This window comes from Saccostrea echinata, unplaced genomic scaffold (genome assembly GCF_033153115.1).
Source record: "Saccostrea echinata isolate AGI-Se365-2 ecotype Australia unplaced genomic scaffold, CSIRO_AGI_Sech_v1 ptg000051l, whole genome shotgun sequence".
Classification (NCBI taxonomy): Eukaryota; Metazoa; Mollusca; class Bivalvia; order Ostreida; family Ostreidae; genus Saccostrea; species Saccostrea echinata.
In genome coordinates this window covers 7,701,911-7,717,347 of record NW_026889800.1, presented here as the reverse complement: position 1 = coordinate 7,717,347, position 15,437 = coordinate 7,701,911, and the positions used below count along the sequence as shown (strand labels likewise).

The 15,437-nt window shown below is 33.3% G+C and overlaps 1 protein-coding gene across 1 annotated transcript; it reads right to left on the bottom strand.

Moving 5' to 3' along the window:
* Nucleotides 1-10,160: 10,160 nt before the first annotated feature.
* On the bottom strand, nucleotides 10,161-11,814 carry LOC133203460 (E3 ubiquitin-protein ligase TRIM71-like). The gene has a single exon (XM_061339239.1). The coding sequence runs from the start codon at nucleotides 11,812-11,814 to the stop codon at nucleotides 10,162-10,164; it is 1,653 nt and encodes a 550-aa protein (XP_061195223.1). The 3' UTR covers nucleotide 10,161.
* Between the last annotated feature and the right edge of the window lie 3,623 nt (nucleotides 11,815-15,437).

The following is a 15,437-nucleotide window of genomic DNA, read 5'->3' as shown; positions in this document are numbered from 1 at the left end:
AACAAGGATGTTGTTAATCACGTGGACAATAAACTTCCCTAACTATATCACATCATGAATGACTAAAATAGTTTCCGGAAATTATTTTTTATATATTTCTGCAGCATCCTTTAATGGATGTCGAAATCCAAGTATCAAATATCCCTTAGTTCGACAATCTAAGCCCCACTTGGAATCGGAAAGCTGTTCTTATTTGACATGAATTTAACGATCGAGTGAAGACTTTACTTTCAGTATCATATTTATGAAATTTCTTAGGGTAAAAAGGAGTAATATTTTCTTAATCAAGCTTCAAGTGGGAGACAAACATTTTAAAAATTTAGTAACGACAAAGCATATTGCAACTTTTCATGGTGTTTTTTTTTACTCAGTATCAAAGAATAATGAAAACGGCGAAATAACGAAAAGTAATCGATCTCATAAATCAATTAAACAATAAAAATTTTGAACGGGGCAAAACACAGACTTCTGTAAACACTAGAGGTGGAATCAGGTGCCTAAGAGTAGTAAGCATTCCCCGTCAACCGGTTACACCCTCTGTGAGCAATCTATATTGATCAGGTAAAGGGGAGTAATCCTTAGACAGCTTAGTGTAAAGACTATGAGCTAACCATTGAATTGAAACATTGTCACTTAGAATACGGCTCAACGATAGGTTATATTTGTAAAAAAAATGTCAAGATAGAATTTGAAAAACAAATATGATTCTATACGAGATTGTTGAAATTCCTGTAGAATTAACTTCCTTTTCAGTAGCCTACTTTAGCTTAAAAATTGGTAATACTTAATTCAGTTTATAGCACCACCTTGGGGCCTACTAATCGAATCCAGTACTGTGTAGAAATCACACAAAAGTTTGTCTGGTAGATGTCGATATGACAAGATTTACAAAGATATAATATCAATTTTTATGACCAACTTAACCCAACCTTTATTCCACATTATCGACTTAACATGAAGGCAATATTTATTTATTTTTGACAAAAATGCAAAGAATTTTTGACAAAAAATTTTCTGAAAAGTTTGTCTGAAAAACAAATGTTTCTATACTAAAAAAAGAATGAACCATGGATTATATTTTTCACAAGTTTGGTACAGGGCAAAGCGTTCATTTAATCACACTAAATATTTGACTGTTTAATGTACTTTGTTAAAGACGAATTTCTAAAATATATTGCATTAACAATGAAATATCAAGTTAGCCTCAGCCATCAGGAACCTGAATCCTGATCTAGGGGTCAAGTTTTTTCCACAGGTTTGTAGAGGTTTCGTTGTCTATTATAATATCCTGGGCAGCAGTTTTCTTCTTGATGTCCAGTTCTAAAGAAGTACATGTTTGGAAAATGACATTTAATTTCAATGGCTTTTTACCACATTCCTTAGGTCCCAGGAAGACAAAAACAATGAAATTACCCTTTTACCCATATATAGCAATGGGTTAAACAGATTACCTAAACCTACACAATGACATTTATTTAATGTGCTTAAATCACTCAAAAGATTTTCTTCAAAACATTTTTGTGATATACATGTAAATATGTAGATTTAAATCATTGACTGGTTCCCTGATGCTGGAAATACCAACTGTACTTCCTTATGACGACTGGAGACAAGGAGAAAAAAAACAGTTTACCTGTAAAAAAAAAATGGTTTGATACTATTTGTTTCGAATTTTTTTTTTTGACATATGAATGTTACGATAGAGATATAAACAATATTATGTCTCTGGTTTTGGAAAATGTTTATTTGGTAATATGTTGCAGAATTTTGATTAATTTTCTGTACGAAATCTTAAATTACTCAAAAAGAAGTGAGAGTTTTACAATTGCTTATCGTTTGATTTGAAATAAATACTTATTCTTGTTAATTGTATCGATGACTTTGATCCTAGAGGAACACGAAACATTAATAGCTTAAAATAAAAGTAGTAATTCTGAGTGAAAAGAAAGGGAATAATAATTGAAGATGATTATTTATAAGTGAACAGAAGACGCCAACATTTAGACTTTTCCGGTGAGGACCAACAAGGAAGGATACTTGATGTATCTTTCGAAAGACATTCAGCTTTGCGCAGTACAATGTAGTAAGATGGAAAAGATTTCATTACGCGAATCCAGAATTTCGAAAATGAATCAATTTTTTGAAATATTCTATAATGTACAGAAGGTAATTCACAGTGATCATCCAAAAAGAAAAGAAAATTACAAATCACAAAGATTGAAAACAAATTTAGTTTTTTTAAATTCTACATGCATCCAGATTCATTCTGTTTTTGTTAACAGATGGTACCCAAATAAATAAAAAAAACAAACAAACTTTATTTTGATTGAATTATTTGAGGTTGTTTTATTTTTAGAAGCATATTAAGCATTAACTAAAACATTGTATGATGTCCAAAAACAGTAACCTGACGTATGACATATTTAGTAATCAATAAAGTAGAATAATCAAAAACCATCTCTGTCAAAACAAAAGCACAAAGCATGCTCTCTGGTCTGTTACGGCCGTGGTATTCAGTATATGCCTTTTAAAAGATAACAAAGATTTAAATCAGTATATCCAACGACAAACTTTAAATATATGTACACTGCTCTGCAGGTATTTTAACAAAGTACTGAACTCGATGTTCCTCACTCTACCCTTCTGATAAATTTCTTGCTTATTGGTTGAAAATACTTTTTAGCTTTAATAATGAAGAGGGAATATGTGGCTTTGTTTATGACTGGACTTATGCAGTTGTGTTTTTCTTTTTATACCGAGATGAGTAAGTATCTGTTTTAAATAAGTACGCCATATTAGTATACTTATTAATGCTAAGAACAAAAGCTCTAAGCATCTTCCAATAATTCAATAAAAAGCAAAACTAAATTGAATTTGATTTTTTTATTGTTCTTTCATAAACATAAGGCATAATGAAGATGCTAAAAACGAATCCTAATCAGTGATCAGTGACTGAAGATGACGATGTGAATTGTAAAAAAAGGAACTTGATTTTGTCTTAAATGGTGGTGTAAGGAAAAATTGCTTCATTCCTCGCCATTTATAATTGTAAAATGAACAATTTCTATCCTGTGTAATCTTATTCAACAACATTTTTATGCTTGCATAAAAATACATACAAAATAGGACATGAATTAAAATGAACATTCCCATTTCATTTAATTTTTGAGTAGCTTAATCAATCATGTTTTACTTCTAACATTTTCTAGTACAATAATAATTGTGAGCAGGCCACAAAAAACCTACACATGCAAAAACAAGAGGTGAGATCAGGTGCCTAGGAGGTATAAGCATCCCTTGTCGTCAGGACACTCTGAGCTCTCTGTACTGATCAGGAAAACGGAATGACCCCTAGTCAAATAAGTCTTTAAACAATGGCTTTGCAATAATGGATTGAAACATATATGTGAAAATGCGGCCCAACTATAGGTAATTAAAAAACCCACAGAAATTGCGAAATACTGACTTAAAAAGGGATTGTTGAAAGCCCTGTAACATCAAGTTCTTCGCAGTAGCCTTCAATGCTTATAACAATTGTTCGTGTTTAGAGCATGTTCTTCTGTGCCGAATCAACTGGTAGACATCACAAACTGCAGGTGATAGTGGAATGTCTCTAAATTAATAAGAGAAGTTGACGATGGAAAAGCTGAACTTATCCCGTTTGTCATATCATTAAGATTGACCATTAACATCTTTTGTCATTAAAATATCCAATACAAATATGAAACAGATTTGTCAGACTCTGTGTTTTTTTTATTTCAAGAAATATTTATTATGATATTAACAAGTTTTTTTCTGTTATAAATACATTTGTGGCAATGACTTTTTCATTAAGAAAAACTTTTGCAGACACTATTTGTGGCCTTGACGTATTTTAGCTTTTGCAGATACTATATATTTGTGGCCTTGACATATTTTAGCTTTTGCAAATACTATTTGTGGCTTTGACGGATTTTATCTTTTGCAAATACTATTTGTGGCATTTTGAATCTATAACGTATTTAAGAAAAATCTGTAGTAGATAATATATGTCCAATTATTACGTTTTTCCCTGTTATAGATACTATTTGTGGTTATAATATTGATTCTGTTGAAGATTCTATTTGTGACTGTGTTTTTGAAATCTGTTTCAGATAGTTTATGTGGCTTTGCCTTTTTTAAAATCTGTTGAAGATACTTTTTGTGGCTATTTTTTTTTATCTGTTGTAGAAACTATTTGTGACTACAATGTTCAATGGCACCCCTTCCTTGACTCACAATGTGCCGGTAATATCAAGATTACAATGGTGCTTCCTCTTGGATTTTGGGAAGCCATGAAAAATCTCTCTTACCATGAAGCTATATTTGAAGTTTCTGAAATACACGACAATCATTTTAAGACTGCTGTGGACGTCAATTGTTCATCGGTAAATAATAAAATATTTATTATAAAGTATCACTTTTTTTACTTTAGAAAATTGTTTAGGCGATACATTAATTCAGCTAATCCTGACCAAAAATCCTCTAATAAACTAAATGTATACCTTTTAAAGCATCAAAATATTTGCCAAAGTAAATCAAAATATCTAAATTTTTACTATTACAGTATAGTATACAATTTTTGATTCTTTTTGTGCATTATATTTGCCAAAGCTATGTTATGTTTCTTTGTAGAAAATTTCGAAGAATTGCAGCAAAACTATAGAGCTTCCAAACCCAGTTACACATGGAATTTTGGTAATTATAGATATGGGTGTGTGTGTTGTTGTATTATATAAATTCACGGGAATATTTTTGTTCTTTAAACACAAAACGATAAACTGTCAACTGATTTATAATCTATTGATAAGCCAAATGATTTCTACTCTGTACTATTCATGTCAAGACAAATTTTAACAACAAAATGTAAGTATACATTTATCAACAATAGCGTCCGATTACATTTCTTGAATTCTAAACGGTTAAGAGCATATATACCATGAAAAAAATCCTAAGACTCATGAAAAAATTCAAATGCTGTACGATTGACATTTAGTACATCAAGAATTAAAATTATTCACCACACTAATCTGAAGACGCTAAACGCTCGCCTGAGCACTTGTGAATATTTACTATATTAAAGTTTTAATGTTCTGATATGTTTTGACCAAACAGGTATTGATGGTACATTTTAAGCTACACTCGAAATACAGTGAATGTAAAACCTTCCAGCACAGTAATTATTTGTGTGATTATCTTTAACTGAATATCAATAACACCTTTGTGATTTCCATTTTTCGTTTCTACAAGTGCCTGGTTTTAACATGTTTATAATTTAACGCTTTTCGTTCTGTTTTTTTTTTTTACTTTTGGCTGCGTGTATGAAATATGTTGTCAATGCAGACCCGTAGAACGCGGGAGGGCCAGGGGGTATAGTATTTTGCCATAGTAAATTTTTTAGATGCTTTTTGCCCCCCCCCCCCCTGCCAAATTCCAGGATCTGGACTCAAGGAAATCTTTTTATTATATTTTTTGCTTGTCTGATTATTTTGGGAAGTTGCCCCCTTCCCTTTTGGACAGTGTTAGGTTTTTTATTGTTTATCACATTTTTTTTTTTGAAGGTTGCCCCCCCCCCCTTTTTTTTTAAACCGTTGCTACGAGTCTGCAATGTGATATTAAACAAGTGAATGAATAAAAAATATCTATGATAATATAACGTAAATTTACATCAGTATGAATAACGTTTTCTTTGCATATTGTTTAATAATATATATCATATCTGCACATAGAGTTAAGATTTACACAATGTAAGTTAGAATATACATGTACATAAGCATTTCTAATGACATCATTCATTTATGAATTCTTTATTGTAATCTGAAATAGTGTTTTGGAAAAGACTAAAAATAATTTAACAGATATTAGCAATATTTTTTGTTAATACAAGATCATATAGATTATTAATAAAATTTTTTGTTTTTTTAGAATGGAAATGCGGTATGACGCCATTGTACTCAGTAGATGTTTCTCATACCCTTCCTTCTACATTGCCTCCAGGAAGACCTGATGGAAAGCTTATCATAATCATTTTCAGTGTGATAATCACATTTGCTGTGATTTCAATAGGGATTCTTCTCGTTTTGTTTATAAAGCGAAAACAGTCAAAACCACTACCAATAAAAATGGGTAAGCCATTTAACTAAAGTTTCAATTAGAGTCCCTTAAGTTGATCAAACAACAAGGTCATACATCTAGTGAAAGGTGTTGATTAAAAAGAGGCAAAGAATGAGGCCACTAAAATATTCTTCTCAATTACAATTGAAGACAACAAAATTATTAAATCCTGGCCTCTAGTGCAAAATGAGTTGTAATTACCCCTTTAGCCAAAGAGATGATGCCGAAATGTGGAAATTTAAATGAGACAGATCGACATAGAATGATTGAAAATCCTTACTTTAGAGAGCTTAGGCGTTCAGCTCAAAAACTCGTGAGCTTTATGATAGGAAATCAGTGGGACGTATGTACCTCTTGTGAAGAAATATCATTAAAAGCTTTTTTCGTCAGTTTTTAACATCAGAAAGTGTTTTCATTGTATATAAAAAAATCTGTCAACAGTTTGTAAAAACAAATTTCATATTGATTCGTTCAGTACGTCCTTTTCAGTGAAATCTCCATCAGCATGAGTCATTAAGATAAGTGTTAGAACTCCACTCTGTAGACTTATATTTCCAAAATGGTATTCACTACCGTGTACCCTCTATTTTTCAACCTCTTCTAAACATTTCTGGAAAGGGCAAATCTCCAAAAAACAAAACGAAAGAACGACCAATGTTCAGTTATCTGTGTTTATTTTATTTTAATGTTGACATTAATTGAAGTGTAAAAATTGCATTTTAAATGTATAGGGAATGTATTTAAGCGTATTATTCAAATGTAAGTGTTTAATGTGCTCTATTCAGTAATCAGAAATCTTTACTGACGACAGATCCAGATAAAAATTTGATATAGATGTATACATATTTTTATTCCATATTATTTTCCTATTTCAGATATTGCTCTTATTGAACTCTCGGAACATAATTTGAACAATGTTAATGAAGTTGAGCCATTCCTTCACTCCAAGGTAGCGATATTACAACAAATGCTCTGCAAACGATGCAATTTGACAGTTGTGAGTTCTCAAAATGCCGAAAATGATTACAGGAACGATTCCGATGTTGATAATTTAATAGAGTCCAATCAAGCGTTCATAATTGTACCGAGTGTTCGAATGGTGGATGATGAAATTTATCCGGAGGTCCAAGTAGTTGTCAAAATTTTGAGTTTTCTACAGTCTCGGAGGGATCTCTGTGTATTTGCCTGTTTATTCAAAGATAAGCAAGCCCTTCATAAAATTCAAGATAAATACATTCATTTCCGTCGTACCCCAACTTTCACGTTATGTAATTCACGACAAGCGAATTCCTTGTCAAATAGAAAAGTGAATAAACTTTTGCATTACTTAAGCGATAAATTGACTCATTCGGAATGTTTAAATAACACACATCAGCTGGTGTAATGAAAAATGTAGATATCGAACAGAAATCAAGTTTGAAAGTTCATCGGAACAATGCAAATTCGGAGCAGAGCAAACATACTAAAAATATGAGGCGGGATCAAGTGCCATGGAGGAGTACGCATTTCAACAGGTCACATTCACCGTGTGTTCCTTGTCATGATCGGGTAAATTAAAAAAAATCCGTAGATAATTCAGTGTGAAAATAATGACCTAACAATATGTATGAAAAACGTCAATCAACATTCAACTTAACTTGGAAATATAACACAATTTCATTAAACCATTATTAGGTCACCTGAATCACTCAGGTGACCTATTGCTATCCGTTTTCGTCCGTCGTCGTGCGCCGTGCGTTAACATTTGAACATTTTTAGCTTCTTCTCTGACACCGCTCAACCAATTTCAACCAAATTTAGTATATAGCATCTATGGGTGAAGAGGAACAAAAATGGTGAATTTCATGGTCCCTGCCCCCCTGGGGCCTGAGGGGTGGGGCTAAAACCACCAAAATTAATGCAATCTTTAAAAATCTTCTTCTTTACTCCTGAACATCAAGCAGTCGAACTGTTGGCATGATTGTAATAAGCATTGAGCCCTCTACCAAAATTGTGAAATTCATGGCCCCAGGGTCAGGGGTTCTGGTGCTAGGGCGGGGCTATATAGATCATATAGTGAAAGTGCATTATTTCTTTGAAAATCTTTCTTCTCTGCTCCTGGGTATCAAATAAACTATCTCATAGTTCATAGTTATGAAGAGCAAGAGTGCCTCTTCCAAAATTGTGAAATTCATGGCCCCAGGGTCAGGAGTTCTGGTGTTGGGGGGGGGAGCTCTATTGACTATATAGCGAAAATGCATTAATTCTTTGAAAATCTTCTTCTCTGCTCCTGGGTATTAAATAAACTAACTTATGTGCATAGTTATGATGAGCATGGTTGCCTCTTCCAAAATTGTGAATTTCATGGCCCCTGGGTCAGGGGATCTGGAGTCAGGGTTGGGCTCAATTGATATATATAGTGCAAATGTATTATTTCTTTGAGAATCTTCTCTCTTCTGGATATCAAATAAAACTAAGTACATAGTTATGATGAGCATGGCTGCCTCCTCAGAAATTGTGAATTTCGTGGCCCCTGAGTGAAGGGTTCTGGTGTTAGGGCGGGGCTCTATTGATTATATTGGGAAATGCATAAATTCTTTCCAAATCTTCTTCTCTGCTCCTGGGTATTTTTCAAACAAAGGAAGTGCATGGTTATGATAAGGAAGATTGCCTCTTTCAAAATTGTGAAATTCATGGCCCCTGGGTCAGGGGTTCTGGTGAAGGGGTGGGGGGTGGGGGGCTCTATTGATTTTATAGTTAAAATGCATAATTTCTTTCAACTTATTTTTTCTACTACTGGTAATAAAGCAAAGAAACAAGTGTATAGTTATGATGAGCAAAGTGCTCCTTCCAGAAGTGTGAGTTCATGGCCCCTGGGTAAGATGTTCTGGTGTAAGGGTGGGCTTTATTTATTTAATAATATAGTGAACATGCATTTCTTTGAAAATATTCTATGCTTTTGGACATATTCGAGGCAAACAGAGTAAAAGTTTTAATACGCAAGGGTATTTTTACTAGAATTTTGAACACCTGGATTATTTAGTCAAGTGTTCAGGTCCTGGCCAGGGCTCTATGAAGTTGTATTCTGTTGAGCAAAGTTATTCCCCTTTGCCATTCACCTTTGATAATTAATCACTGTAAATAATGTATTTGAAAGGTTAATAGAATAAGAGAATTATGCAAGAATATTTATTGTATAATACAAAAAGTACTTTCATAGTTTTAATGATCAGGTAGACTTGGAAATAATAGATGAATAAAAGTGAGGCAAAAATAACTTATCTTTTTTAATGTTCTTCAAAGGCCAAGGGAGACCAATGTGAGAAGTATTAATATGGGGTTAAAAATAGACATTTTGTTATTTATAGTCTGCATGGTAATAGTGATAAATGGGGGAGAGATAGATTCTATACCAATTATTTTGTTGATGCTTATCATACTATTTTTCTTGCTGTTGGGCAACAAAGCTTCATTTATCAGTTTATGGATCCTCTAAATTGTTGTATTGTACTCAGGTGACCGTTAAGGCCCTTGGGCCTCTTGTATAAATAGTCCCACATTATATCTACCAAATAAAAAAGAAATAAAGCTTGAAAACTATTCTGATTTTTGTTACTTATACATGTACTTGGTAGGGATGCCCGATTTTATCGGTATATCGATATATATTGCGATTTTTTATTGCGTGATACGTATCGTGATACGGAGACTAAAATACCGGTATTTGGTTTCTAATTATAAATTCCGGAAATCATTCATTTATTTGTGGAAACTATTGAAAGACAATTACAGGAAGTATAAAAAATGTTGAAAACGGTTAAACAACGGCATCCAAACACGCATTATATTAAATAAATAAAAATTTAAAAAGTAAAGTTATGTTTTTATACATATTTTTAAGAAATATTATGGAAATTCATTTGAACTTAGTAAAAAATGGTGTGTAAAAAATATCAAGATTTATAGTGATATTTTTGAGAAAAAATCGTGATATATCATGATACGAAATTTTTGCCGATACCCATCCCTAGTACTTGGAATGTACTTTCATTAGATTTTTAAATATTTGAAGATTTTGATGGTCCCAGAGGCGCATTCACCCATGCATAGTAATCCTTCACCTACAACGCAAAGTCCCCTTGGCTCTTTTATGCGCTGCTGTGGAGAGAGAAACCGAAGAAAGGCACCATCACAACTGAGAATGTGAACCCCGTGGTTTGCCCAGTCGGTTACAAGAATATTACTGAAATAGTCTGTTGCTATCGAAATTGGTTGGAAGGACTTGTGTTTGCTTGATTCGTTGTTGCCCTTGTATATAAATCGGGGCTTACCAAATTTGTCCATGACGGCCACTGAGTTTTGTCGGTGATCTGTTGTTCCTATATCACCATTTTTGTTCACTGCAATATAAAGTGGATGATGCTCAGTCGGATAGAGAAACTCTTGCTCAATGATGCCTTTTGAGTTGTACTGTACAACCTTATGGTCTTCTTTGCTGTGGAGACATACAAATAGTCGTTGACCATCCTTGAACTCAGAACTAGCCAGACCTTTCGGGACCCAATCTCCAAACTGGGCAAGTGTCTGAGTATTGCCTTCGGAGGTTATCATTTTAATTGTATTATCTGACTGGTCACTGTACAAAAGTAAACCCTGTGTGGATGCAGCGATATACGAGCTTTTGTGGCACACAGTAAAAGAGTCAATGTAATGACCACTTGAACTGAACTGTTTCATGGTCCTGCTGTACCCTGCTGCCCAGAAGCGACCATGACTTGCAGCAACGATGTCGTAGATTTTGTTTCCTTGATCGTCTGGTGGAAAATCTGTTTCGATCTGTGAAATCAATAATGGGTGTTTGAGAATACATTTTGCTATTTTCTGGGGTGCTTCAAGAGGCACTTTGTATCCAGTAAAATCAAGGGCTTTAAAACTTTCTAAGCTTCCAATAAGAGTCCTCAGTTTCTCCTTTGCGGGTGATTCAACTACAAATTCTGATTGTATGAAATCAGTAAGAGGGGGTATCGAGCTGAAGCTCTTCATCTCTGACGTATATTGCAATAGTTTAGCTCGATTTTTTGAGGCACTTAAATCAGAATTATACTTTATTGTGTTATTTATTTGTTCCAGGATTTCCTTAAACATCTCATGTTCTCTCTCAAGTAATTTCAACTGATCAATTTCCATCTGCATAAGTTCATTTTTCAGATCTATGATAACGTCGTCAACGACTCGATGCCATTTTACACCACTGTGTTCCACAATTTCAGAAAGTGATCTATAATGTTTCCGAACCGAAGATATTCGGAACTTGATTTGCTGGATAATTTTCATGTAGACCGGTTTAATAGTGAATTCTAATTCTCTCTGCTCTTGTTCCAATGTCTGAGAAAGTTTATCAATTTTCTCCTCGAAGTCCGCAAGATCATGGGGTTTGTGCTTTCCTGTGCCGCACTTTGAACAAATTGGTAAATCACATGTTTTACAGAACATGTGACATTCTAACTCTGGATGGGTCCTGCATTTTTGTGATGTGAACTTCTTTTTACGCTTAGTGTTCAACACAATTTCGTGTCCGTCCTCTGACCGTTGTTGTAAGTGGATGGATACACAATTCGTACACAGTCTACTTTGACATGGGTTACAGAAACACTCGGCCGGTTTGTCACAGTATTCACACGTAATTATAAACTGTGCAGCCATATGTCAATCACTTGTACCTGAAACAGGAAACACGTGTAAATGAATATATATTTCCCGAAAATACTCAAGTTTTCATCACTAAACTCTATTTAAATTTTCCTGCATAGGATAAAAATAGATACATGTACTATACCCAAATTATATATACATGCACGATTAATATTTAAATTCTGCTCACACTGGGATAGTGTACATTTACGCTTTATTTGATGTCGAAAGAATGTAGCACATTCAAGGAACATATCCATCATCGAATACTTGTAAATATGACTGAATTCGGTTTGGAATCAAAGGAAATAAATACATTTACTTTTATAATTTTTATATTAAACTCAAATTCAGATTAGATTTATGCGGGGAATTGTGATATTCTTCCTGAAAGTGAAATTTTCAATTTAATTTGATGATCAACTCCTGTAATATCCAAAAACCCCACATATCGCTCGAACGTTGCGCCTAAAGATTGGCATTGATTCACTACCTGATCGCTTAACTGCGTAGACATTAATTCTAAGATCTCACTAATATCTGACACACCACAAAAGACGTTTTAGAAAATGAAAGTAACATGTCTTGATATAAGTATTTAATTTTTAAGTAAAAAAAAGACATGGAAATTCTATAGAAATGAAAGACATTTTAAACTGTGATAAAGATTGACGGGTTTGGAATCAGGGGGTCGTAACATAAAGCTTGCTAAGTTTTTGACTTAAGTAGGGTCATAAGTATGTTTTAGGTGCAATCTTAAGACCTGCCTAAGTACTACTTAAGTATGTCTTAAACCGTAACATAACACGGACTTAGGTAGGTCTTAGCTATAAGTCAAACTTATGTTCAAAATATTTGTTATGAATCATCCTAGTTTTTCAATTTATTTATATATATATTTGTAAAAATGATTTAGTTCCGTTTTTAATCAGATATATATTAAGCTGACGTCCTTACCTATCGGTTTTACATGTAGCTACATGTAGGGTAGATTAGATTTCGTATTTAATTAAAGTTAATTCTGTTTAAATTATTCGAAATACAATTTATTTGAAAACAAATATTGCACGGTAGTGGTTCAGTAAATGCGTGAATATTGTTTATCACTCGAGACTGCGATGTTTTCAGCTTACCGTTTGTTGTTATTCTTTCGTTTGACAAATGTTCACTTGCTTTCAAATTGTCATTCTCGCAGACATAAGCGAACGTCTATGTACTTGAAATTGAAACTCTAATAAAAAAAAAAAGTGCAAAACAATATGGACATTTTGAATTTTTTCCCTCCCATATCAGCAAGCAGAGACTGCAGACGTTTTATGATATACTTATTTACAACTTAATGAAGGATGGAAAAGAATTGTTTTCAGAAAATAATTTTTCGTATATCTCCAATTCATCAACAATTTCTCTCTCTCTCTCTCTCTCTCTGGAACGTTAGTGAATGGTAGTGAACCCTGTCTGAATCCTCGCTTGTTCAATCTAATTTACAGAAAATCTTTATTTGTTTCCAGTCATCATCCTTTAATTCACCGACAATTTTTAAAATCATTTCATCTCATTTTTTTTTTTTACAGTGAACAAACAAATCCATGATTACTGTAAACAATTTACTTATAATGATTAGTGTTTATAACCTAGGTCCCACTAATATTTCAAACGTATCCCAAAAATATTATTTTGCATTTACATATATATGTCATTTAGAAAGTGATATTAGAATCAGTGATGAATAACACCCCCCCACCCCACCCCCCGAAAAACTAAAATTCTTAACTTGTACCAGTATATTAAATATAGAAAATTATTTTTTTTTATGCATAATATAAATAGAGGAATGTTTTAACATAGAAAGTCAACCTTAAATAGTTCTTAATATATGTTTAAGAAAGTTAAGACATACTTAAGTCACCTCTACCGGCCGCCTAAGTTTTGCTAAGATTGTCAAATCTTAGCACGTTTCTAGTTACGGTCTTAAGTTTAAGATTGTACTTAAGTCCTACTTAAGCATGGTCTTAGACTTAAGTACCCTTTATGTTACGACCCCCAGGTTGTCGCATCACCTAACGTCAAAAAAGTAAAATGATTGCTCCGTGAACCTTATGACTGCAAAGTAAGAATCATTGTATAGTTTCAAAATTTTAGTAAATGGATCTGATTTTTTTTTTACATATACCAATAAGCAAAATATGAGAATTTAATCAGACATATATCATTCTTTAAAGTACACGATAATTCCGTAAATCAATGTGTCCGCGAACTTTTCTAACAACCCTCGTATATGCATAACTTATTTTGGAGCCCCCTCCCCCTTTTGCTTCTCTTTTAATTCTATGTCAAAGAAATCACAACTAAGCAAAATACTTTCGAGGTGTGATTAAGAAAAGGTGCATTTTTTTTCTAGCACTATCTTTTAAGTGATAATTTATTGATCATATGGCTAAGAATGCCGAATACAGCACCACCAAAGCGAATTTCCTCTAATTTAAAGTGAGAAATTCATAGGAATTATCTGAATTAATTCAAAGCACATAATATATGACTTTTTTGAGAAAAGTTTTCATTACATAAAAATTAGGTACATTTTTTTGCTTTCAAGTACCTTACCTTTTGACAGAATTTCAATATATTTGCCAGGACATAACACGCGTTGATACTTCAACTAAAAAGGCGCTGAAAATCTGAAACATGAAACAGTTTAAGTAAACTGATATAAAAGACATTAAGATATGTTCGGTGAATTGGAACTTTTTTGATATGAAGTGTAAAACAGCATGTTTTATTATACCTCTGTGAATTTTTTCTATATAAAAATATTACGAATAAACATGCTATTTTTTCCAAACAGCCCCTACCGTGGAATAGTTTTTGTGCAATTTGCCCATGGTGAAATAGTCATTAAACTATTCACCGGCAGCATTCTGTTTCCCTCGCTTTTCATCTCGGAACTCTTCTGGTTTTACACAGATTGTGACGTAACACAAGTAAAGACTGCTTCGGTATAATAAAACACTTATACACTGACTATTCAGACAATAGCAAGTTTATCGTTCCCCTCGGCAGCAACTATTTCCCTCGGCTGCGCCTCGGGAAATAGTTGCTGTCTTGGGGAACGATAAACTTGCTATTGTCCTCATAGCCAGTAAATAGGTGTATAATACTTACTCTGACTTTCTTCAAACTGTATTCCCTATCATCAACGACGAGGCGATTCACCCAATTCAAACAGCAAAAATGTGTTTCAAAATGCAAAAAAAGACACCGTACTGTAACACATCCTTCTGGCCATTCAGAATGATATTAAGTACTATATTTGGAAAAGGAGGGCATGTCTTTGATCCTTATCCGTGATTGATACAAAATATCACTAAGTAACGAAAAAGACCTCTGACTGCAATGTTTCCTTCTAGTTATTCAGAAACTGAATACTATGTTTGGAAAAAGAGGACGAGTTTGTTCATCGATCGTCCGTGATTATAACAGAGTGCTCCAAAAAGCTATAAAGGTTTTTAAGGATGTCCTTGTTTGTGAATTTAATAGTAATACCTACATATTTACAAGTCTGACGCGGAAATGAACAACATCACTATATTCGAAATGGTATTTTTCATATTTAAAGAATTATTAGCTACATGCTT

Coding starts and splice junctions, on each gene's coding strand:
- LOC133203460 (XM_061339239.1), bottom strand. CDS start 11,814: ATGGCTGCACAGTTTATAATTACGTGTGAATACTGTGACAAACCGGCC.